Genomic DNA, 25,655 nt, shown 5'->3' with positions numbered 1-25,655 from the left:
ATACGCTTCTTCAAATATGTCATAATATGTGGAATGTATATTTTATATTTGCATTTTCATCATTATGACACACACGAATCATATTATAAGTTTGAAGAAATTACTTTGAGATATAATGATAAAACAAAAACATTTGGCAATTAAATCTTGTGTTAATTGTGTCCATGTATCTGTTGCTCACCTTCATAAATGTTGAGAAATGTGGATATACTGATGCTCTCATAGGATCTTGCAGATGACAATTAATTACATGAGTCGCCAAAAGAATGACATGCTCATGCAAAGATATGGCTTTTCGTCATCTGTGGTAATTTGCTCTAGGCCCTACCTTTGGGAAGAAAGAAACTTCCTTCTTTCTTACCATGTTAAATTCTGCAGATAGAAACAAAATCATGCCTTTTCTTTTTCCAATTTTATGAAATTTGATGTTAGTTTAGACCAAAAGCTGATCAGTTCATGTGGGTCTACTTACATATACACGCATGTGTCATAAAATGCATATACACATTGTAGTCCCATGGAAAAACATAATATTATTTTTGAACTGTTTGATGACAAGTAAGCTAGTGCATACAACAGCTTTACCTGCAAAGATTGGGGTTTAATTTTCTTGTTGGTGTTCTAAATTTCCTGGAAATTAACCATAAATTATGTCTGTATTTTTCTCTAATACCATGTCATGGGCATCCTGTAATGGTATTATTGTGACTTCTGACTTTCATCCAATATTGCAGTTTATACATGCTATTATTTAAATTGCTAATTGACCCACGATAGCTCAATCCCATAATCAGATAATTGCTTCAGATTCAGCGATGGGCTTGTGTTACCATGTTGACACAACTATTATCATCAGTGCAGGCAGAACTCTAGGTGATTTTAGAAGTATGGAAATAATTTTGTTTGTGACCTCCAAATGCGGATTATGTGAAATACTTCCAAAAGTTACCCTGATGGTTCTGAAGAATGTTTTTCTGTATATATCTGAGGCCTAGAGTTAAATGCAATCATACACAGCTTAAGACAGTTTTTCATAATCTTAGATAACATAATTTTGCACAAATTGTTCAATGCTAAATGTTAGTGGTCGGAAATAGAAGTTTCACAAAGACGTGTACCTGTGAAATAATAGTCATGATTTGGATAATGTTAGTGGAACTTTAAATGCATCCTGATGAAATAGTTAATTACTAACCCATCCAACATTTGTTGATTTGACAAGTAACCGTATCCTTAAAGAAACTTGACTTAAAAGGACTAACTCTGCGAAACAGAATGGATAGAAGATATAGAAAGGTGTTGGTCAATCTAACTATATGCTACTGAGAATGTTATATGTAGCATACAATGTGCATGACTTTACACAAACACCTCTATACGAATACAATTATATGCAGTCATGTACTAACGCTCCCCATCAAGTTGGAGCATATATATCACATGTACCAACCTTGTTACAAATATAATTTACTCTAGGGCCTCTAAGGGATTGGAAAACATATCACCTAACTGATCATTTGAGTTAACAAAAGCAGTAGCCATATCTCTTTGAAAAGTATCTTTTCTCTAAAAAAAAAATGACAGTCAATTTCTATGAATGTGATCATTTGAGTTAACACAACATTATGAGTTGTGTTACTGACCCTAATTTAGCTAGTTAGGATAAAGTGCAATTAATGATGATAACAATTAATTTCTCTATGTTTGACTCTCTCATGAAAGATTGGATTAAAAGCAATGTGTAAGGTTGCCTGATTATCATATATGAGTTGCATAGGGTTTGTTTCACCAAATTTCAATTCCTTAAGGAGTTGCTTTAGCCATATAAGTTCACAAGTTCCTAAAGCCATAGCTTGATATTCAACTTCGGACTTGACCTTGCGCCTACATTTTGCTTGTTCCTTTTCTAGGAGATCCAATTCCCAAGGATACAATATCCAGAAGTTGAGCACCTATCTGAAGAGAGCCTACCCAATCTTCATCTAATAGCCAACCATTTGAACACGTCCTCGATCTATGTATAATAAATCTTAGCCTGGTACTCCCTTTATCTAAGAATCCAGACCACAACATCTAGAAACTGATTGACAACACTCAGAGTGAAGGAAATTTTAGGTCAAATTATTATTAGGTAGTCATTTTTCTAACAAGTCTCCAGTATTTGCTAGGCTTTGATTACAACTATGACTATCCTGGTAGAAGTTTGATATTGGGATCTGTGGGAATATCAATAGGTTGTGATACCAACATTCTAGTTCCTTAAAGTATGTTTAGAGCATATTTCCTCTGTGAAATACAAACACCATCCTTTAACTTAGCTACTTATATTCCCATAAAATATCTCAATCTACCCAAATCCTTGGTTTGAAAGTGATGAAACAAATGTTTTTATACAATCAAATTGATATAATTATTGACATGATGGAATATGATGACAGAAAACAAAATGATCTACCTCACTATGAGTTATGCCAATTGCTGTATAGCAGTGCTAAATCTTCCAAGCCAAGCAAGTGTATGTTTCAGACCATATAGGGACTTGCATAAATGGCACATCAATCTAGACTCCCCTGAACAATAGACACAAAGAATAATCATTTAAGACATATAGACCATGCTTTTTAGTACCAGTGAGAATCAGGTGTTTGTCCTCAAAGACATGCATAAACCCATTTTCAGCTTTATATGAATAACCAAATTCATCTAAGGTACCAAGAGATATTAGATTTCTTTTTAATCCAGGCACGTATCTAACATTAGTGAGTATTTTAATTCTGTTATCATGCACTCTAAAAGATATGTCACCTATGCCTTGAACACAACAAGATTGATTGTTACCCATATAAATAGTTCCTGTTTCTTTGTTACTAAAATTTTGAAACCACTCAATGTTTGGGCGCATGTGAAATGAACATCCAGAGTCCATTATCCATTCATTAGCAACAATTGAGCTAGAAACAGTAAGAACTTCAGCTAGGTTATTAGAGCTGCTTGCAGCTATGGATGCATCACCCCCTTGTTTTTGTTTCTTTAATAAGTCATAACAATATTTCTTTATGTGACCCTCTTTCCCACAATGATAGCATTTCCACTTAGGTTTTTGTTTACCCTTTTTACCTTTACCCTTAAATCTAGAACCCGCAGTTTGGTTACTATTCCCTGAGTTGTTTCTCTTATCAGGTTTACCTTTAACAAACAGGTTGTTAGCAGATTTCTTAGAGGTATTCAATTCCAACTCTCTTGCCTTAATTCCAGAAATAACAAGATCTAGACTAGGCACAATACCAGTATATTGCAAAGTATGTTTAACCACATTATATTCATTAGGCAATGAGTTTAAAAGGATCATAGCCTCACTGGTATCACCAAGGGCTTGATTTGTTCCTCTTAACAATAAACTAAGTGTGGTAAACTCATCTATGTTTTCATCCATAGATTTAGAAATATTCATTTTAAAATTAAATAGCATACCCTTTAAATAAACTAAGTTAGGAGCAGACAAAACAGAGTATAATGATTCAAGCTTGTTCCATAATTCAATAGGGGTATTCATGCCATCTACCTTGCGTATAACACTATCATCAAGATGCAGAAAAATAAGATTGAATGCTTCTTCCCTTATCTCATCAGCTCTTGCGAGCTGTTCTGCTGTCCATTTTTGTTCATCGGTTTCAAGTACAATAAGCACTTTGTGATGAGAGAGTAGGACTCTCATCTTCTTTTTCCAACTACCAAAATTGCTTTTACCATCGAATGTATCGATTTCAAATCGAGTTGATGTCATCTTCGCCTTGCATGAAGGTAGTCTAGGAAACCTTAGACACTGACCAAGACTCACTCAGCAAAGAAAACAATAGACTAACGAGAGACTTTCAATAAACCCTAGGAACCGAGAAAAATCGACACCACAACAGTAAACCCTAACTGAGGTAAAACAGAAACTCAGCCGTGGATACTGCAAGTATAAGGGCTCTGATACCATTGTTGGGAAGAGACTAAGCTCAACCCTTTTAAAATAAACAGACCGATTTCATACACAAATCATTCGATAGAAACAACCAAACACATACACATAAAAGTATAGCAGATCAAAGCAAAGAACACAAGTGATTTTACCGTGGTTCACCTGTTAATGAGGGCTACGTCCACGTTGAGCTCCAAAGAGGAGAGCTCACTGCACTAATCGGAAATGGATACAGCCTCCACAAATACATCACAGTCTTGATACTCTGTACAAGATAAAAAATACCCTCTAACAGCAAATCCCCGTAATCACAGACAAAGATTAGAGGCAAAGAACCCTAGACACCAGTGAGAGAAAACGAAAACCTATACAGAGCTTAATACAACAAAAAATATCGAGAATGAACAAACACAATCTGATAAGGCGGAGGCTGCCGATGTCCAAATCTCAAAGAGCCAGCAGAGATAAATAGGCGATTCAACGGCTGGGATGAGATCGGATGAAGACAAAAGGAAAATAGGGCGCCGACAGCTTGAAACGGAAAGGAGGGTTGCCGTTTTGACCCTCTAGCCCATGGGTTCCCGAAGGCCCATGGGGGGTTGCCAAAAGGCCGTCCACCCCTTGGCCCAAACAAAAACTGGATTGGAGCTTCACAAATAATGCCAACACTCGAGTGGTTGCTCTGTTTACACTTCCTCTTGTAATCACCATGTAGAAAAGCATTTTAATGTCCAATTGATGAAGTGGCCAATGTTGAATGACAAAAATAGAAAGTAACAATTGGACATTACAAATTTTAGCAATGGGAGAAATAATCACACTATAATCTAGGCAAAAAAGTTGTGTAGCCTTTAGCAACCAAGCAAACATTCAAACAGTCAACTTAACCATCTAGACCCACCTTAACAATATAAACCCAGCAACAACTGGCTGTCAGTGATTTCATCAATCATAGCCAAGTGCCACCCTAAGGAAGAGCCTTGCTAGTGGCCATTGGAATAAACAATAGAAAGTGAAGAAACAAAGGCATAATAAGGAGCAGATAAACAATGATAACTCAAAAATTATAAATGGGATGAGGTCTTGAGGATTACGAGTACATACACCTTTGCAAAGAGCAATAGGAGGACTAAAGATAGGTGGAGGCGATAAGACGAAGGTAAGTTAATAGGATTGTTGGCATAGGTATTGTCATGTACTTACGAGGGAGACAGTAGAAAATATTGTAATAAAACAGAATTCAGTTAAAGCGGTAGATGTTTGAACACGGGTAGAGCTAAGGTGTGTAGTACATAGGTCGTTATGAATAATTGGCGGTAATCTATGTACTTGTACGGGAAGGCTATAAATTGAGGCCGACCCTTCTATTGGAGGCAACTAAAGTTTGAATGAAAATTCTCTGATTCTCTCTTCTATTTCCCTCTCAATTCCCTCACTCTCTATCTCTCTGTTTCTCTAATTCTCTCCCTCCCTCATTTTCACGAGATCTCTCTCATTTTCCTTGTGATCTCTCATCTTGGAAGAGATCAAAATTGAATCATTACTAGATCCTTCTTGATCTGATAATTTGGAATCAAAGCCGATCCTTGGCCACTTGATCAGAGGTGACGAAGATGGCTGAAGGAACAAGGATGAAGAACTTGGTGACTTAGGTGCGACAATGTGGATCCTTGATGAGTGTTCTGCAATTGCGAGTGCATCAATTGGAGTTGGGCTCCAATCGAAACCATGAGGCTATTATGGTCGTCGATGGGAAGCTAGAAGGCAAAATCAAATGAGTCTCTCTCTTGACTTTCCTCCTAGGGAGAGATCAGATCCAATTCTGCTGGGGCAGGGTAGATCAGATCCAATTATACAGGGCCAAGGGGTGCACTAGAGGGAAACCGGAACCTCTATAAGAAGGGATGATCATAGAAAGCCAGATGAGAATGGATGGGGACGGCGGCCTGAGGTGTCGATGGGACAAGACCAGCACGGTTTACCCATGTCGCGTTTGGAGATTCCATTATTTGATGGAGTGAGTCTACATTGGTGGATCAGAAGGTGTGAGCGAATGTTTGAATGGTACGGGGTAGCAAAGAGGCAGAAAGTGCCTATAGTAGCGACTTACCTTAATGATGCAGGGGATGCTTGGTACTAAGGGTGGTCTAAGGTCCGAGAAGACTGCAGATGGGAGGATTTCACTGAGGATTTTTGTGAGATGTTTGGAGATCAGGGCCTATATGATGTGGTGGAGGACTTTAACAAAATTAAACCGGTAGGGACGGTGATGGAATACCATTTGAAGAGATGAAGGCCCTGATGCTTATTATAACTCTTATTTGATGGAGGCCTATTTCGTTTCAAGCTTCAAAAGTGGCTTGAACGAGGAGTTGAGGCCAATGGAGAAAGTGCTCCAGCCTAGGACTCTCAAGCATGCTACTGATAGTGCTAGGCTCCATAAACTAACAGTGGAACTGCCGATGAAGAAGCAGAGGATGATGAATAGGGGAATTGCCCCAAGGAACCTATTGCAAAGTAAGAACCACGCTGAAGAGTTTGGAAGGGGAACCCCTAGGATGAAGAATTTGGCATTACCTACTCTGAACAACCAAGGTGGAAGGACTATAGAACAGAGGAGGCGGGTTGGCCTCTGTTTGAAGTGCAGGATAAATACTTCCTTAGCCACCAATGTAAGAAGCAACTCCTATTATTGGAAGGGGAAGAGGGAGATATAGCTGAGGAGGGGGAAGCATCCAAGCCCCAAGAAAGGAAGAGGAGGACAATGGAGAGATATCTTTGCATGCCTTAAAAGGATTGACTAATAGTAAGATAATCAAAGTAGAGGGGAAAGTGGAGGATACTTGACTTATGATCCTAATAGACAGTGGGAGCACCCATAGTTTTTTGGATGAGGGTACAGCTAGGAGATTGAAATGCCCTTTGATCCCTACACAACCATTGATAGTCACTATAGCCAATGGCAATAAAGTTATGAGCCAGTTTGCTTGCACTTGGTTCTGCTAGGAGATGCAAGGAGAAGTGTTTGAAGCTGATTTGAGGCTCTTAAAATTGGGAGGGTGTGATGTGGTGTTAGGGGTTGACTGGATGAAGTATGTCAGCTCAATTTACTTTGACTTTAACAAAATGTAGGTGACATTCGATAAAGAGATAACACTGGCAGGGAGCAAGGAGTTGGGAATTTGTAAGATGGTCACGTGAATCATGTAGCGGCCCTCTCCCGGATCATCCCGCTAGCATAGGAAATCCGAAAGGAGGTCGTCACAAAATGGATACAAGAACAATAAACTCAAAATAAACACCATATTGTTATTATTATTATTTTTTTTTTTCCTTTAACTTGCTCACTAATCATCAAGAGCCAAAATAAAACATCTTCACATTTGCTCACTATCAATAGGAGCTCAAAATAAATATTACACACTCTTAACATTATCATCTTGGGTTTACCGCCCATACATTTTTCAAATAAAAGGGCACTAAGGTTCTCACAACAAATTGAACCCTCTATTTCCTGCCTTCAACATTACACCCATAGATCTTGAGGCTGGGACATCCCTGTACACAACTAAACCCGGGCTCTAGCCTCATTGGACTCGCCCTCAGCAATAGCTTATCCCTCACCTGGAATGACAGGAATAAGCAAGGTGAGCCACAAGGCTCAACAAGTATATATATTACGACAGATAAAGACAATGGAGTCAAGGCATGGATAAACCAAAATGGAATAGACCCGACTTCCCAAGTACGAGTAGTATTTCCCATTAGATCCCCTCATTATTATCATTCCCATGCCATTGTCATTATGCATTTCATGCATCATTTCATTTCTCAATCAATATGATCATTTCCATGCCATTGACATTATGCATTTCATGCATCATTTCATTTCTCAATCATTATGCATTTTATGCATCATTTCATTTCTCATGAATATATAATTTTTCATGCAGCATATCGGCCCTCAAGGCCTTTCATTCACATGCATGCATACATATACATAGAAAAATCGTTTAGCCATTCACTTGGCTTGAGCATCACCTATCGAGTTTATGGCCACTTTACTCGCGTCAGGCGCTCTTTAGGATATCATTTTCTCACCTCGCGGTACATAACCGCCGCGCAAAATAATAAGTGCGCAAATAATAATACCATGCAATGCTCATGTAGGTTTCAAGTAAACATATCAAACATGGTTCATTATTAGCAGTGTTCCTCATGATCATCATGCGCTCTTAAGCATGTCAAGATTATATCCTCGCATGAGCCAATGATATTTTCTTCACATAATTTAGCATCATTCATTGAGATTCATTTCCATACCATAAATAATAGTACCATGCAATGCTCACGAGGGTTTTCAAGTAAACATATCGACATGCTTCATTATTAGAAATGTTCTCATCATGATCATCATGCACACTTAGACATTTCAAGATTATATCCTCACATGAGCTAATGATATTTTCACCACGTGATTTAGCATTATTCATTGGGATTCATTTTCATACTATTTCTCCAGGTCAAACAAGTTGATTACATGAATTCACCATTAAAAACTCATGATTTTCATTTTTAATTCCCACCATTAATTAACTTCCCCATTTTTGGAACACTTACATATCCACATGATGATTTTTGAAGCCAACTAAAACATCACAAGAGCTTTGGAGAAGAATTGCAAGCATTAGAAAAGAATCAGACTAAAAAGAAAGAATCAATGCATTCTGTTGGTTGACTGAATAAAAGAGTTAGTTAACCGACTGAGGACTTAGTCAACCGATGAAGAAGGCTTAGTCGACTAAATAGGGACTTGGTCGACCGAGTAAAAACACTTGGTCGACTAACAGAAGCTTAAATTATCACTTGGTCGACTAACAGCCCACTTGGTTAACCGACTAAAACACTTGGTCGACCGACTGAAATACTTGGTCGACTAATAGAAGTTTGAATTATTACTTGGTCGACCGACTGAAACACTTGGTCGACTAACAGAGAGCAAAACATATACTTGGTCGACCGACTAAAACACTTGGTCGACCAATCAGAGAACAAAACACTTACTTGGTCGACCGATAGAAATACTTGGTCGACCAACTGAAGAACAAAACACATACTTGGTCGACTGATAGAAATACTTGGTCGACCAACAGAGGCCTGAAACTTAAAAATAACAACGATAACCTACAAAACTCAACATCCCAAGTAAGATACACCAAACCTTGCTTCTCTAACATTCCTAATCAATCAAGTGTCATTCCTTTAAGAATTTAGGGTGAACTAGACCCTGACGAAAACTCTCAAAAAGACCCATCAATGATAAAACACAAGAGTTAAAGAAATGAGAAAATAATCCACCGATCAATATAAACTCATGATTTGATCTTCTAATAAAATAGAAGACTCGAAGACAAGGGAACCAAGAAGGAAACCAACTTAACCCAAGAGAAAAAGAACCAAAGTTTGCATTACAAGGAGAATTAACGTGAACTTGTAATATAAAAGAAATAGAGTAGAAACTTGCATAACCAAAAAGAAATGCAAGTAGAACTTGCCTTTGATGAAGAAAAACCTAATGGAGAAGAATACACCCAGCTGCAACTTCACTTCAAGCTTCCATGGACACCAAAATGGAGAAGAAGAAGAAAAGAAGAAGAAGAAGAAGAAGTTCTGCTGAAGGGAAGAAGAGAGAGGAAGAAAAGAATGGAGAAAAAGCAAAAGAAAAGAAAGCATGGGGGAGGGATGGTCGCCCATCAACTTTCCAACCACTCCCTTGGCCAAATTACAAGTTTGCCCATCTTGCACACTCACACAATTCAAAATATCAATTGCCCATTTTTGGAATTTCTCATTTTCCTTATTTCTTTCTCCTTTTCTTTATTCAACCTCATTATGTAATTCCCTAATTGCCCTCACCTTTTTTTCAATAAAGCAAGGACCATTTGGTCACTTTGCATTTTACAATTCTTTTCTTCTTTTCTTTTAATCCACAAAATACAAATGTATATATATATATATAATTTCATTTATTAAATTCCATCTCTCATATTTTACACATGGGCCTAAGCCCAATTCAAAAATCCACTCATACACTTACATAGGTCCAAGCCCAACTCATTGGCTCAATTAATTATAATGGCCCATTTCCATTAGCCCACCAAAAAGGGCCTCAACATAACATTAAGCCCTCATTAGACTTTTCATAATTCATTCATTTTGATTAATTAAAATACACAAATCTTTATGCTCATGGGCCCAATGCCCATTTCATTAGCCCAACACAATGGGCCCAATATATATATATATATATATATATTCTTAGGCCCAAAGGCTTCACAACCATACAACACTTGCAATATACAAAATCTCCCATTGGGCTCAACCCAAGTTTTCTTTAAAATCCCAATCCCTTAAATTAGGCACCTCACAATATTTATAACATCTAATTCTTGAGGCTAATTTATCACACATAGAAACTCATAATCCCAATAAAACTCTAGACCCACTAACTGGTCGTTACAAATCAAGTGGCTCAGTTGTTCTCTATCCAAGCCACTGAAGGAAGGGAGGAGGAGCTAGAAATAGAAGGAGAATTTATGTTGACCATGTGCAGCCCCCTACAATCTGACAATGAGCTACTCTGATCTACTTAATATGCTACTAGCTGAATTTGAGAATCTTTTTGTAGAGCCTCATGCCTTACCCCCAACCAGATCCATTGACCACATAATCAACCTTAAACCCAACACAGACCTTGTTAATGTTTGTGCCTATCGATACCCCCCTAACCAAAAGACAGAAATAGAAAAATTGGTTAAGGAGATGCTCCACAAATCACTCATAAGGCCCAACCACAGCCCTTTTGCATCCCCCGTATTGTTGGTAAAGAAAAAAGATGGTTCTTAGCGGTTTTACATTGATTTCCGCTAGCTAAATGAAATAACCATCAAGAACAAATTTCCCATCCCACTCATTGAAGACTTGCTAGATGATTTAAAACATGCTACCATTTTTTCTAAAAGCTTGACCTAAGATCCAATTATCACCAAATCCGGATGAACCACCTTAACATACCTAAAACCGCATTTAGAACCCACCATGACCACTATGAATTCCTTGTCATGCCCTTTGGCCTAACAAATGCACCAGTTACATTCTAATCACTAATGAACCAGATTTTTGAACCATACCTTAGAGATTTCGTACTTGTGTTCTTTGATGATATTCTGATATATAGCCCAATCTTTGGCCCCCATCTAAAACATTTGAAGACTACATTTGAGATTCTTAAACTCAACCTATTGTATATTAAGAGATCAAAGTGTGCCTTTGCATAAGGCCAAGTGGAATATTTGGGGTATATCATATTGGGTCTGGGGGTGAGTACGGATCCCAAGAAGGCAGCAGCCATGACCAATTGGCTAAGGCCTACAACCATTAAGACCTTGAGGGGTTTTTTGGGGCTAACCGGCTACTATAGGAGGTTTGTGAAAGGGTATGGAGGAATTAGCAAGCCACTCATAGATTTGCTAAAGAAAGATAGTTTTGTGTGGGATCAAAAGGCTAAGGCAGTCTTTGAATTATTAAAGAAAGCCATGAGTGAAACCCTAGTACTAGGCCTACCAGATTTTAGTAAGACGTTTGTGGTGGAGATTAATGCAAGTGGGATGGGTATAGGGGTTGTCCTCATGCAAGAAGGCAGGCCTTTAGTCTTTATAAGTCAAGCCTTAGCCCCAAGACATCTGGGTCTCAGCATATATGAGAAAGAGTTGTTAGTGGTTATCTTTGCTATAGACAAGTGGAGACACTACCTAGAGGGGGGTAGGTTTATCATTAAGACTGATTACGAAAGTTTGAAGTTTCTACTACAACAAAAACTTCACACTCATTTACAAAGAAAGGGAATGGCTAAATTGATGGGCTTAGATTATGTCATTCAGTATAATAGGGGGAAAGAGAACATTGTAGCAGATGCTCTATCTCAATGCCATAAAGAGGGAACAGTTGCTTCAATCTCAGCTTTAGTTCCAGAGTGGTGTCGGGAAGTGGTCAAGAGTTCTGAGGGAGATGAGCAAGCCAAGACCCTCTTGGAGCAATTAATAATTGACCTCACAAGTAAGGAAGGTTATACACTAGCAAATGGGGTGATCAGGTTTAAGGGCAGGCTGGTTGTGGGAAACTGCACGGAGTTGAAGAGGAAGATACTATAGGCCCTACATGAATCCCCAATTAGAGGCCATTCAGGGGCATAGAACACCTATCATAAGGTTAAGTAATTTTTTTCTGGCCCAAGCTCAAAGAGGAGGTGATGAAGTTTGTGTTTGCATGTGATGTGTGTAAAAGATGCAAGCATGAAACGGTGGCTTATCTAGGGCTCTTACAACCTTTACCAATTTTGAGACAGGCATGGGAGAGTGTATCGATGGATTTCATTGAGAGATTACCAAATCTGAAGGGAAGGATTGGATATTTGTAGTGGTGGACTGGCTCACCAAATTTGCCTACTTCCTAAGTCTTACTCATCCCTACTCTGCACAAGAAGTGGCTTGGGTCTTTTTAGATCGGGTGGTAAAGGTGCATGGGATTCGAAAAACTATAATTTCTAATAGGGACAAGGTTTTTACTAGTCTCCTATGGTAGTCCTTGATGAAATCCTTGGGAGCTAAGCTTAACCTATCCTCTACCTACCATCCCCAAACTGATGGACAAACGAAGCGAGTCAATCTTAGTCAATCAGTGCCTGGAGACCTACCGAAGATGCTTGTGTTTCACTCACTTGAAAGGTTGGCACAATGGTGGTACAACTCTAGCAACCATAATGCCTTTAAGATGCCACCGTTTGAGGCCCTTTTTGGTTACAACCACCCCTACCAAGTCCCACAAGATGAACATTTGCAAAAGAGGCAGCGGATCCTCCAACAGCTTAAAAAAGACCTAGCCATGGCTCAAAATCGGACGAAGCAATTAGCTGACAATGGTAGAAGTGAAAGAGAGTTCAGTGTGGGAGAGACAGTCTATTTGAAGTTGAACGGGCCCCATCTCAAGTCTTTATCCCCTGGCCTAGTCTCCAAGTTGAGCCTCAAGTATTTTGGCCCTTTTCCTATTGTGTCTAAGGTGGGCAATGTGGCCTATAGACTACAATTATCGGAGGAGACACAAATCCATCCGGTGCTTCATGTCTCGTTATTGAAGAAAGCTGTAGGCGCATAGCTGGCCAGTTCTCAGTTACCACAAGGAGCCATGGACACCAGCCCTGCTCCAGAACCAGCTACCATTATGGACAGACGAGTGGTCTATCAACAAAGATCTCCGATCATATAGATCCTAGTGAGCTGGTCCAACATGCACCAGGACAACCCCACTTAGGAGTATCTCCCGGTCCTACTTAATTACCAAAAGCAGCCAGTCTCCTAACCATTTCTTAAGGATAAGAAATGTCTCAAGGGGAGGGTATATTGTCATATACTTACGAGGGAGATAGTAGAAGTAGAAATCTTGTAATAAAAAAAAAAAAATAGTTAAGAGTAGTAGATGTTAGTACGCGGGTAGAGCTAAGGCGTGTAGTACGTAGGCGGTTATGAATAATTGGTGGGAACCTATAGTTAGAATAGAATATTTGGCGTGTAATATGGCTTGAGAATCACTCACAGCCGTCTTGATTATATATATTTACAAGAACCTCAATTAACTCCCTTAATTTTAGAGATTGATTGATCTAAATACAACAAGTAATATCATCTAAATATGGCAAGTAATCAGCTAATTACAAGGAATATTTACAAGAGATATTAATGCATATCAACACTCCCCCTCAAGCTGGTGCATATATGTCATATGCATCTAGCTTGTTACATATATATGACACTCCCGATCCCCTAAGAGATTTAGTAAAAATATCTACCAATTGATCATTAGAGTTGACAAAGGAAGTAGTGACTTCTCCCGATAGAATTTTCTCACAAATGAAGTGACAGTCAATCTCTATATGTTTGGTTCGCTCATGAAATACTGAATTGGAAGCAATGTGTAAGGCTGCTTAATTATCACATATGAGCTTCATAGGACCTATTTTGCAGAACTTTAATTCTTGGAGCAATTGTTTCAACCAAACAAGCTCACATGTGGCAAGGGCCATGGCTCGATAGTGTGCTTCTGCACTTGACCTGGCGACCACACTTTGTTTTTTGCTTTTCCAAGATATGAGATTCCCCCAAATGAGAACACAGTACCCAGAAGTTGATCTCTTATCACTCGGAGAGCCTGCCCAATCTGCATTTGTATATGCCATAATATCAGTATGGCCTTTTTCTTCATAAACTAAGCCTTTGCCAGGGGAGCCCTTAATATACCTCAGGATTCAAATTACTACATCCCAATGACTCTCATGGGGAGAATTGAGAAACTGACTTACAGTGCTAACAATAAAAGATATATCTGGCCTGTCACAGTGAGGTAATTTAGCTTTCCCACCAGCCTCCGATGTCTGCTAGGGTTTGAATAGGGCTCCCCTTGATCTGGTAGAAGTTTAACATTCGGATCCATGAGAGTATCGACTAGTTTGCAATCTAGCATCCCAGTTTCTTCTAAGATATCAAGAACATACTTCCTCTGAGTAATGGCAATGCCTGTTTTTGATTGGGCTACTTCAATCCCAAGAAAATAACACAGTCGTCCCAAGTCCTTAGTTTGAAAATGTTAAAATAAGTGCTGTTTAAGACCTTTGATGCCTTCATGATCATCTCCTGTAATAACAATATCGTCCACGTAGACCACAAGATAGATACATTGATTTGAAGATAAGTGTTTGTAAAACACAGAGTGATTTGCCTCACTATGAATCATGCCAAACTGCTGTATAACTTTACTGAACCTGCCAAACCATGCCCGGGGGGACTGTTTAAGACCATAGAGAGATTTGTGTAATCGACAAACAAGACCAGACTCCCCCTGAGCAACACACCTAGGTGGTTGCTCCTTGTAGACTTTTTCCTCCGAGTGACCATTCAAGAGGGCATTTTTAATATCCAATTGATGAAGAGGCCAATGATGCATGGAAGCCATAGAGAGGAAAAGACGAATAGATGCCATCTTGGCAATCGGGGAGAAGGTATCACCATAATCAAGGCCAAAGATGTGTGTATAGCCTTTAGCCATAAGGCGAGCTTTCAGGCGGTCGATCTGGCCATCAGGGCTCACTTTGACTGTAAATACCCATCGACAACCAACTGTAGACTTCCTAGGAGGGGATGGAACAAGAGTCCATGTGTGATTGGAATTCGAGGCCGCCATCTCATCAATCATAGCCTGTCGCCAACCTAGATGAGAAAGTGCTTCCTGGACAATTTTAGGAATAGAAATGGACAAGGCAGACATAAAGGCATAATGGGATGATGATAAACGATGATAGCTAAGGAAATTATAGATAGGATGAGAATTACGAGTGGAGTGTGTACCTTTACGCCTTTACGAAGAGCAATGGGCAGGTCAGCGGAAGGGTCAGGCAGGTCCAGAGCAGGTGGAGACGTTGGAGCAGAAGATGAATCAGGTGGATCTGGAGAAAGAATAGCCTTTGGACGTGGATGTTGTGACCTACGTTGATAGGTGATAATTGGGCAGGGTGAGGACTGTCTTGGTGGAGTCGAGGATTCAAGTAAAGGGGGACCTGAAGGAGTAGAGACAGGTAGACTAAGGCAAGGAACTGGTAAGAGCTGAGAGACGAAGTTAGGTTTCACTGGTGAGGTGAAGTAGGGAGTATTCTCAAAGAAGGTGACATCTGCAGACATGTAAAATCGATGTGTGGAAGGAGAATAACACCGATACCCTTTCTGAACCCGAGAATACCCAAGAAAGACGCAATTGATAGCACGAGTCGATAATTTATCAAGACCTAGAAAGAGATCATGTACAAAACATGTAGAACCAAAAATGCGTGGGGGAACAGTGTAAAGGGGCTCTTGAGGAAACAAAAGAGAATAAGGTACTTTGTTATTTAACAGAGAGGATGGCATGCGATTTATTAAGTAGCCAGCAATAAGGACATCATCAGTCCAAAACTTTAAAGGAGCATTAGCATGTAATAAAAGAGTACGAGCGGTTTCAATAATATGATGATGCTTCCTCTCTGCTATGCCATTTTGTTGTGGAGTGTGTGGACAAGTGGATTGATGAACCGTGTCGTGAGATGCCGTAAAAGAATTGAAAGAAGCAGAAAAATATTCTTTTGCATTGTCACTCCTTAAAATGCGAATAGGATGTCCAAACTGAGTTAAAATTTCATTGCAAAAGTTATGAAATATAGTAAATAACTTTGAACGTTCTTTCATTAAAAATATCCAAGTGCATCTGGAAAAGTCATCTATGAAAGCAACAAAGTACCGATAACCTAAGATTGAACTAACACGACTAAGACCCCAAACATCAGTATGAACAATGTCAAAGGGTGCTTTACTAGACTGACCTTTGCTTGGAAACGATGCCCGAATATGTTTTCCAAGTTAACACGACTCACACTCTAAGGACCATAAATGAGAGAAACGAGGGACCATCTTCTTTAGCTTATCTAGACTCGAATGACCCAAACGATAGTGGAGTAGACGAGGAGACTTCGTGACAGCACATATGGTAGAGGAAAGAGGCTGTAGATAATAAAGTCCACGTGATTCAGATCCTGCGCCAATCTTTTGTCCCATACTCTGGTCTTGTATAAGAAAGGAATCAATAGTGAAGGTTATGGAGTAGTTAAAAGTGTGAGTAAGTTTACTAACAGAAATTAAATTAAAAGGACAACAAGGTATAAAAAGAACATAATTTAAGGATAGAGATGAGATAGGTTTGGCTTGACCAATGCCAATGGCCTTAGCTTTAGAGCCATTGGCAAGGGTGATGTGATGTGATGTGGTGTCTTGGGAGATAATAAATTTGAGAAAAGGGAAGGATTACTGGCTATGTGATCGAAAGCACTAGAGTCCAAAATCCAGGAATCAATAGACAAAGAATGAGAGAGACAAACCATAGAATTACCAGTATGAGCTATAGTGGCTGAGGAGGAAGCTTGATGTGCTGCCTTAAGTTGAAGGTATTCTTTAAATTCAATGTCTGATAAAACATTCTGACCATCATTCCCAGTCTCAGTCTTCTTCTCATTACCCAACGCCTGAGATTGAATCACATTGGCTGAATTTTTTGGGAAGCCATGCAAAGAATAACACCGGTCTTGAGTGTGGCCTAGCCGTTTACAATAGGAACATTGTGGATGATTACTAGTGCCATGACCACCTCAACCTCCACGTTCAGCCAAATTAGAGACAAAGGCCGAGGATTCTGAAACTGTTTGAGAACCAAATCTCGATGTTACCTTTGGAGAAGGAACTCGAAATAACTGATCAATGAGGTCCTCCACCGTAGGGTTATTAGGATTAGTCAGAACTTGGTTTCGAACAAATTCAAAATCTTTGTGAAGATCATGGAGAACAAAGACCAATTACATTTTGTCAAGCTTGTTTAACACCTTTTCAAGGGTATCTTCTGTCAATCTCAATTTGATCTCTTCAATAGTAGATTGTGCTTTGTTCAGATATGAAGGTAAGTCATGGTCTATCATCTGAAGCGTTGTGAGATTATGAACTGAGTCATACAAACATTGTATGTCATTAGAGTAGACGCTCTGAGCTTTCTTCCATATATCATAGCAGGTTTTATAAGACCGGAAGTGAACCAACAATTTGGGATCAATGGATTGCCATAATAAAAAGACTAACGGATAATTAGCCCGCTGCCATTGTTCTCTTTCATTATCAGGAATGTCTTTTGCCTGCTTAGTAAGGTGTTCAGAGAGTCCTTGGCCCAAAAACCAAATATCAACACTAGCATGCCAATCCAAGAAATTCTTTCCATTGAGTTTTTTTGATGTTATAGTGGGATTACCAAAGAAGGCAAAGGATATGAGTCCCTTCTTTGGTGTTTCAGAAGTGACTGATGAAGTTTCTAATGCGAAAGCCATGGAAGGAGATGGTGGAAATCTGACCCACCAAGACAGAGACCTGTAATTAGAGATCTAACCCTTGGAAGAGGACCAGGAGGTGCCAACGAGTTAGACAAGACCGGTGGTGTGGCGTTCTGGCTACGGGAAGGCGACGCATGGCTCTCAAGTGCCGATAGGAGAGGAGGAGCGTGACAGGGCGTGGAGGGCTTTCCGGCGATGGGACTTTGATGGGTCGGTTGAAATCACCAAGGTAGACGATTGGGACCTTCACTTGGACAATTGAAGGTGTCTGGGTAGCAGATCCAGCCTTGGACAGAGGCTAGTTGTATGTGAGAGATGAGAGAGACTAGCTACTAGGGATTTTGCAGCCCCAGGACGAACCAGCTTTGATACCAAGTTAGAATAGAATATTTGGTGTGTAATATGGCTTGAGAATCACTCACAGCCTTCTTGATTATATATATTTACAAGAACCTCAATCAACTCCCTTAATTTTAGGGATTGATTGATCTAAATACAGCAAGTAGTATCATCTAAATATGGCAAGTAATCAGCTAATTACAAGGAATATTTATAAGAGATATTACTGCATATCAACACCTATGTACTTGTACGGGAAAGCTATTAGTTGAGGCCAACCCTTCTACTAGAGGCATCTAAAGTTTGAATGAAAATTCTTTGATTCTCTCTTCCATTTCCCTCTCAATTCTCTTACTCTCACTATCTCTCAGTTTCTCTAATTCTCTCCCTCCCTCATTTTCACGAGATCTCTCTCGTTTTCCTTGTAATCTCTCTCCTCTCAGAAGAGATCAGAATTGAATCATTGCCAAATCCTTCTGAATCTGACAGGCATATCCTCTAAAGTAGTATGAGGACAACAATGAGAGGTTGGAAGAGATGGAGTTGAGGTAGATGTTGAAGAGCAAACAAAGTCCGGAGCAGAAATGACATCAAATTAAGAAACAAGTAAAACCTCAGAAATAGCAGAGATACAAGGAGGAAGAGAGAAAACTAGGTCACAAGGTAATAAAATAGAATGAGGTGTGTTGTTTTGTAACACCAATGTGGGCATACGATTAATAAGATAATTGGAAGCGATAACAGTATTAGTCCAAAAACAAAGTGGACATAAGCGTGATGTAATAAAGTATGTACTGTTTCAATCAAAAAACTAGAATACTAAAGTTGAACTGACATGAGTAGGATCCAATAAATCAAATAAATAATAGAAAAACAGGACTCAACTCTATTAATTACTCGACCGAAAAAAAAATACAGAGATGTTTGCCTAATTGACAAGACTCACGATCTAAAGAATGTAGCCCAGAAAGATTAGGAACCATCAGCTGAAGTTTGGATAGATTAGGATGTCCCAAGCAGCCCATGAATTGGAGCAGGAGAGTCTTTGGGTGTGCAAAGAATTGGCGTTGTGGGTGGGATGAGATGGTAAAGCCCTCTGGACTCTTGGCTTGTACCATATCTTGCCTCGAACTCTAATCCTGTACAACAATAAAATCAACACCAAAGGTGATAGAGCCATTAAGAGTGTGAGTTAGTTGACTAATGGAGATTAAATTAAAAGGATCACTAGGCACATATAGAACATAGGATAACGGAAACAAAGGAAGAGGTTTCGCTTGGCCAAAACCCTTTGCAATGGATTTGAAACTATCTGCTAAAGTGTAGGAAATAAGAGTGAACAGTGAAAAATTTCTTATTCACTTAACCATGTGCAAGGGATTGCATTCCCTATTAATAGGGAAGAGGAGTACAACTATTTAAGAAACTGTAAACAAAAGGAAACATAATCTATACACTGTACAAGGAAACAAAATATTCAACACTCCTCCTCAAGCTAGTGAATGAATATCGATCGTTCCCAACTTGCTTACAAGTTCTTCAAACTGCCTGAGAGGTAAACCTTTAGTGAGCAAATTAGTTAGCTGATTTTATGAGGGAACAAAAGATAAACAAATCTCTCCTGCATCTAGCTTTTTTTTGATGAAATGGCGATCAATCTCAACATGCTTAGTGCGGTCATGTTGCATCGGATTGTGTGCAATGTTGATTGCTAATTGGTTGTCACACATTAACTCCATAAGACAATGACCAAGTATTTTCAGATCACTAAGCACAATTTTCAGCCACAATAATTCATACAATCCAAGGGTCATTGCCCTAAACTCTGCTGGCCCTAAACTCTGTTTCAGCACTAGACCTGGCCACAACCCCTTGTTTTTTGCTTCTCCATGACATTAGATTTCCCCCAAAAAACATGCAGTAGCGAGTAGTGGACCTCCTATCAATAAGTGAACCACCATAGTCAGCATCGATGTATCCCCTGACTTTCAACTTTTGCCCTGACTTAAACTGTTGGAGAGTCCTAAGTGAAATAGGAGTGTTACAAAGAGATAAAGAAGACTGCTAAAGTGCTGGAAAGATAAGCAGAAAGTTTGAAGATTGAAACTCCTAGAAATCAGGAGAAATAATAGGATTAGATTTGATTGTTATCTTTTATTGTTTATTGCTTAAAGTTCTGTTATAGTTTATCTTATTGCTGTATATTATCTCCTAAATATTAGGATTAGATAGCTTAGAACTTGTATAAATAGATGTTTATTCATTGAATCAATTAACAAGTTTGAGTTCTACAAACTTAGTTGAAGTTCTCGGGTGTGTTATACCCTTAGAACAAAATCTGTTCATGGTATCAGAGCTCGGCTCTATCTAGCCTCACGATCCAAGACAGATGGATCCGCAAGGCCGTGGGAATACAGCTCCAATTGCAGCGGAATCATTTGATAGTTCGGCTCTTCAGCAATCCTCAATTCCAGCGACTGTGGCGTCTCACAACACCCTGTCATTGGACAGCAACACCTTGCAAATCACCCAACATAGGTTAAACGGGAGAAACTTTAGAGAATGGTTTCAATCCGTAACCTTGGTGATAAAAGGCAAGGGAAAATATGGCTACCTAACCGGGGCAATTCCAGCACCACCAGAAGATTCAGGAGATTATCAAAGATGGGAGGTAGAAAATTCGATCTTGATGGCTTGGATCATCAGCTCTATGGAGCCAAAGATAGGTCGACCCTACCTTTTCTATAAAACGACGAAGGAAATTTGGGAGGCTGTTCAAGAAATCTATTTCGATCTTGAAAATACTGCCCAATGTTTCGAGATTAGAGCTGCAATTCGGACTACCAAGCAAGGCAGCCTCGGCGTGACAAAATACTATAACAACCTAATGGAGTTATGGCAAGAGATGGATCTATTTTATGATCCTGACTGGAAGTGTGCAGAAGACAGCCAAAAGCATAGCAAGATGCTGGAAAAGGAGAGAATTTTTGATTTCCTCCAAGGGCTCAATCCAGATTTGGATGAGGTAAGAGGCAAACTTCTAGGCACTAAACCATTACCATCCCTTCGAGAAGTATTTGCAGAGGTAAGACGGGAGGAGAGCAGAAAAAGAGTAATGCTGCCATCTACAACGGAACATAACTCAGGATCAGCCCTTACTACTACAAAGAGGGAAGATAATTCTAAGGAGAAGCAATGGTGTGAGCACTGCAACCGACCCTATCACACCAAAAGTACCTGCTGGAAGTTGCATGGAAAACCCCCAAACTGGAAACCTAGGTCTAAGAAGGAGAAAGAGAGATTAGCCTATGCAACAACAAGTGCTCCTACTAGTGAAAACAAAACAGGTATGAGTCTAACTCATGATCAGCTTGAGTTTCTACAGAAGCTGTTACAAAACTCTCATATTACAAGGGAATTGGAGGATGTTGCACCAGGTCACTCAGCATCTATGGCACAAAAAGGTAATTAGCCTTTGTCTTTGACCACTAGAAAAATAAATAAGGATTGTTGGGTGGTAGATACCGGAGCATTCAATCATATGACCGGATCTGCTGCCACACTTGATATCTTTCAGATTGAAGAAAAGGGGCTAAATATTTTGATGGCTGATGGAACACAATCATTGGTAAAAGGAAAGGGAAGTGTTTATGTGGCTGATTTATTGCTCAAATCAATGTTATATGTGCCAAACTTAGAATATAGTCTGTTATCAGTGAGCAAATTAACAAAAGACTTGGATTGCATTGTGACATTTTTTCCTTCATATTGTGTTTTTCAGGACCGACTCTCGGGGAAGACGATTGGCAGTGCTGAGGAGAGGGATGGACTTTATTGGCTTTCCAATAACAAGAATTCTCCTAGTCAAGCTCTACGTAGGTTTTCTCTTACAGCTAGCTTAGATTCTGAAATTTTATTATGGCATAGACGTCTTGGTCATCCTAGTTTTCCATATTTGAAACGCTTGTATCCCAATTTATTTATCAATAAAGAAAAATTGGTATTCAAGTGTGATCATTGCATTCTTGCCAAACAAACTCATAGCACTTATCAACCAAACCCATATACTCCATCAAAACCATTCCATTTGATTCATAGTGATATATGGGCCCAGCTAGAATTCCAAACTTAAATGGTGCAAGATGGTTCATAACATTCATTGATGACCATACAAGGTTATGCTGGGTATACCTAATGAAAGAAAAATCCGAGGCATGTGCTATTTTTCAGATTTTCCATAAACTCATTTTGAATGTTTTTCAGTCCTCTATTTGCATTCTTAGGATTGACAATGGCCAAGAATTCTTTTCTTATCCATTCACCCAATATCTAACTACTAATGGGATCTTTCACCAAAGTACTTGTCCTTACACCCCTCAACAAAATGGAATAGCTGAAAGAAAAAATCGACACCTACTTGAAGTGGCTAGATCCCTTATGTTCACAAGTTCCATTCCAAATAGATATTGGGGGGAGGCAGTCTTAACAGCCGCTTATCTCATCAATAGGCTGCCTTCCAAAGTCCTAAAATACCAAACTCCCTTGCACAACCTTACATCTATTTTTCCTCACGTTCGGATTCTAAACAATCTTCCTCCCAAAGTATTCGGATGTGTAGTATATGTCTACCAAACCAGTCCAAATCGTCATAAACTTGAACCAAGAGCCTTAAAGTGTATATTCATTGGGTATCCTCCTACTCAAAAGGGGTATAAATGCTTTTGTCCAACATCACAAAAAGTTATTATCTCATGTGATGTAACCTTTGTGGAGAATGAGTTATACTACTCAAATACCACACCTCAAATGAAGGACAACCATTGGGATCCTACTATTCCTATGCCCATTTTATTTCCAGTCCTTCAACCCATTCCTAATCATGATTCAAATCCAACAACTGCTGCTGATTGTCCTCAGCCAGCCTTGTTTGAGCCTCATTGTCTGAGCCTTCCTCCCTCTCAAAAATCTCTAAACCCAGCTGGACCTATGGAAACTGATATAGCAGAAGACTTGAACATGGAAAAACCAATAAAAGTCTATTCAAGGCGAGGTAAAAGTTCAGCTCCTCAATTCAGCCAATTGTTAGAACCGAGGGAAGGTCCAGCAACTGAGGGAGAAAATAATGCTGCTAACAGTGAGTTAGATCTTCCTATTGCAATAAGAAAGGGCATCAGATCATGTGTGAAACATCCAATCTCCAATTACTTGACATATTCTAGGTTATCTCCTAAATTCAAGACCTTTATTACTACTTTGGATGGAGTGAGTATACCTCGAAACATCCAAGAAGCCCTAGCTGATTCTAAATGGAAGGAGGCAGTGATGGAAGAAATAAGGGCACTCAAAGGCAATCACACATGGGAAGTGGTTGATAGTCCGAAAAATAAGAAGATCATTGGCTGCAAATGGGTATTTACAGTTAAATACAACTCAGATGGGAGTGTGGACAGATATAAGGCTAGGCTTGTTGCCCAAGGTTACTCTCAAACCTATGGAATAGATTATGAAGAAACCTTTGCTCCAGTTGCTAAATTAAACTCCATTAGAGTATTATTGTCTATTGCGGTGAATTTAGATTGGGAGCTATTTCAATTTGATATCAAGAATGCATTTCTAAATGGAGAATTAGAAGAAGAAGTGTATATGAAAATTCCACCCGGGTTTGAGAAAGAAGAGAGGATTGGCAAGGTATGTAAGCTTCATAAATCTCTTTATGGTTTAAAGCAATCTCCTAGAGCATGGTTTAAGAAATTCAGCTCTACTTTGACTCAATTCGGGTACACACAAGGCTGACCACACTTTATTTATTAAACATACCAATGGAAAAAGATGCATTTTGATTGTGTATGTAGATGATATAATTGTTACAGGGGATGATGTTCAAGAAATTGCAGCCCTAAAACAGAAGCTAAAGGCAGAATTTGTGCTAAAAGACTTGGGAACAATGAAGTATTTTTTGGGGATGGAAATTGCAAGGAGTAAAGAAGGTATGATAATATCTCAAAGGAAATATACTCTTGATCTTCTAAGAGATACAGGAATGATCGGATGCAAACCAAGATACACTCCTCTAGAAAGAAATTGGAAATATGTGAAAAGAGATAATGATCCTCAGGTGGATAAGGAAAGGTATCAAAGACTAGTTGGAAGACTAATCTATTTGTCTTTAACTCGTCCAGACATAGCTTATTCTGTGAGCATCATAAGCCAATTTATGCATGCTCCAACACAACAACATATGGCAGCTGTATACCACATTTTGAGATACTTGAAAGGAACACCAGGTAAGGGATTATTGTTTCAAAAGAGTAATGAAAGGGGGGCTGAAGGATATTCTGATGCAGATTGGGCAGGATCAGTGATGGATAGCCGGTCTACATCAGGTTTTTGCACAAAATTGTGGGGCAACCTAGTCACATGGAGAAGCAAAAAACAATCTGTAGTGGCAAGAAGCAGTGCTGAGGCAGAATTTAGGGCCATTGCCCAAGGGATTTGTGAGCTAATTTGGTTAGTAAGATTAATGGAGGATCTACAACTACTTCTAACAAAGCCAACAAAGCTTTACAGTGATAGTAAATCAGCTATATGTATTGTTAATAATCCAGTACAACATGATAGAACGAAGCATGTCAGGATTGACCGAAGTTTCATTCAACGGGAAATTGAAGAAGGAGACATCAAATTGACATATATTCCTACAGCAGAACAGGAAGCGGATGTGCTCACCAAATCCATGACAAGATCAAGCTTTGAGACTCTCATTAACAAGCTAGGAATGAGAGATATCTATTCCTTAGCTTGAAGGGGGGTGTTGGAGAGTCCTAAGTGAAATAGGAGTGTTACAAAGAGATAAAGAAGACTGCTAAAGTGCTGGAAAGATAAGCAGAAAGTTTGAAGATTGAAACTCCTAGAAATCAGGAGAAATAATAGGATTAGATTTGATTGTTATCTTTTATTGTTTATTGCTTAAAGTTCTGTTATAGTTTATCTTATTGCTGTATATTATCTCCTAAATATTAGGATTAGATAGCTTAGAACTTGTATAAATAGATGTTTATTCATTGAATCAATTAACAAGTTTGAGTTCTACAAACTTAGTTGAAGTTCTCGGGTGTGTTATACCCTTAGAACAAAATCTGTTCATAAACAATAGACCTTTTTCAGGTGTTGACTTTAGATAGCACAAAATCTTCCGTATAGCTTGCATGTGCTCTTTAGTGGGACTATGCATGAACTGATAACTCACCAAGTTGACAACAAAAGCTATGTCAAGCCTGGTGTGAGATAAATAAATCAACCTTACGACTAGCCTCTAGTATCTCCCCTTATCAATCAATGGACTATCACTTG

The 25,655-nt window shown here is 39.1% G+C and overlaps 1 protein-coding gene across 7 annotated transcripts in view; it reads left to right on the top strand.

The window, feature by feature from the left end:
- LOC127800513 (protein PLASTID TRANSCRIPTIONALLY ACTIVE 14) overlaps nucleotides 1-25,655 on the top strand; it is a 74,506-nt gene that overhangs the window by 24,246 nt on the left and 24,605 nt on the right. For 4 of the 7 annotated variants that reach the window (XM_052335174.1, XM_052335189.1, XM_052335182.1 and 1 more), the window contains exon 9: nucleotides 236-307. In XM_052335174.1, the coding sequence (XP_052191134.1) occupies nucleotides 236-307 (72 nt within the window). Of the gene's footprint in view, nucleotides 1-235; nucleotides 308-22,086; nucleotides 22,181-25,655 lie in introns of all 7 variants that reach the window. The other 3 variants (XM_052335204.1, XM_052335196.1, XM_052335214.1) reach the window with 1 other exon arrangement.

This window comes from Diospyros lotus, chromosome 1 (assembly GCF_014633365.1).
Source record: "Diospyros lotus cultivar Yz01 chromosome 1, ASM1463336v1, whole genome shotgun sequence".
Classification (NCBI taxonomy): Eukaryota; Viridiplantae; Streptophyta; class Magnoliopsida; order Ericales; family Ebenaceae; genus Diospyros; species Diospyros lotus.
Note: the sequence above shows the minus strand (reverse complement) of the source record. Positions and strands in the feature narration are given on the sequence as shown.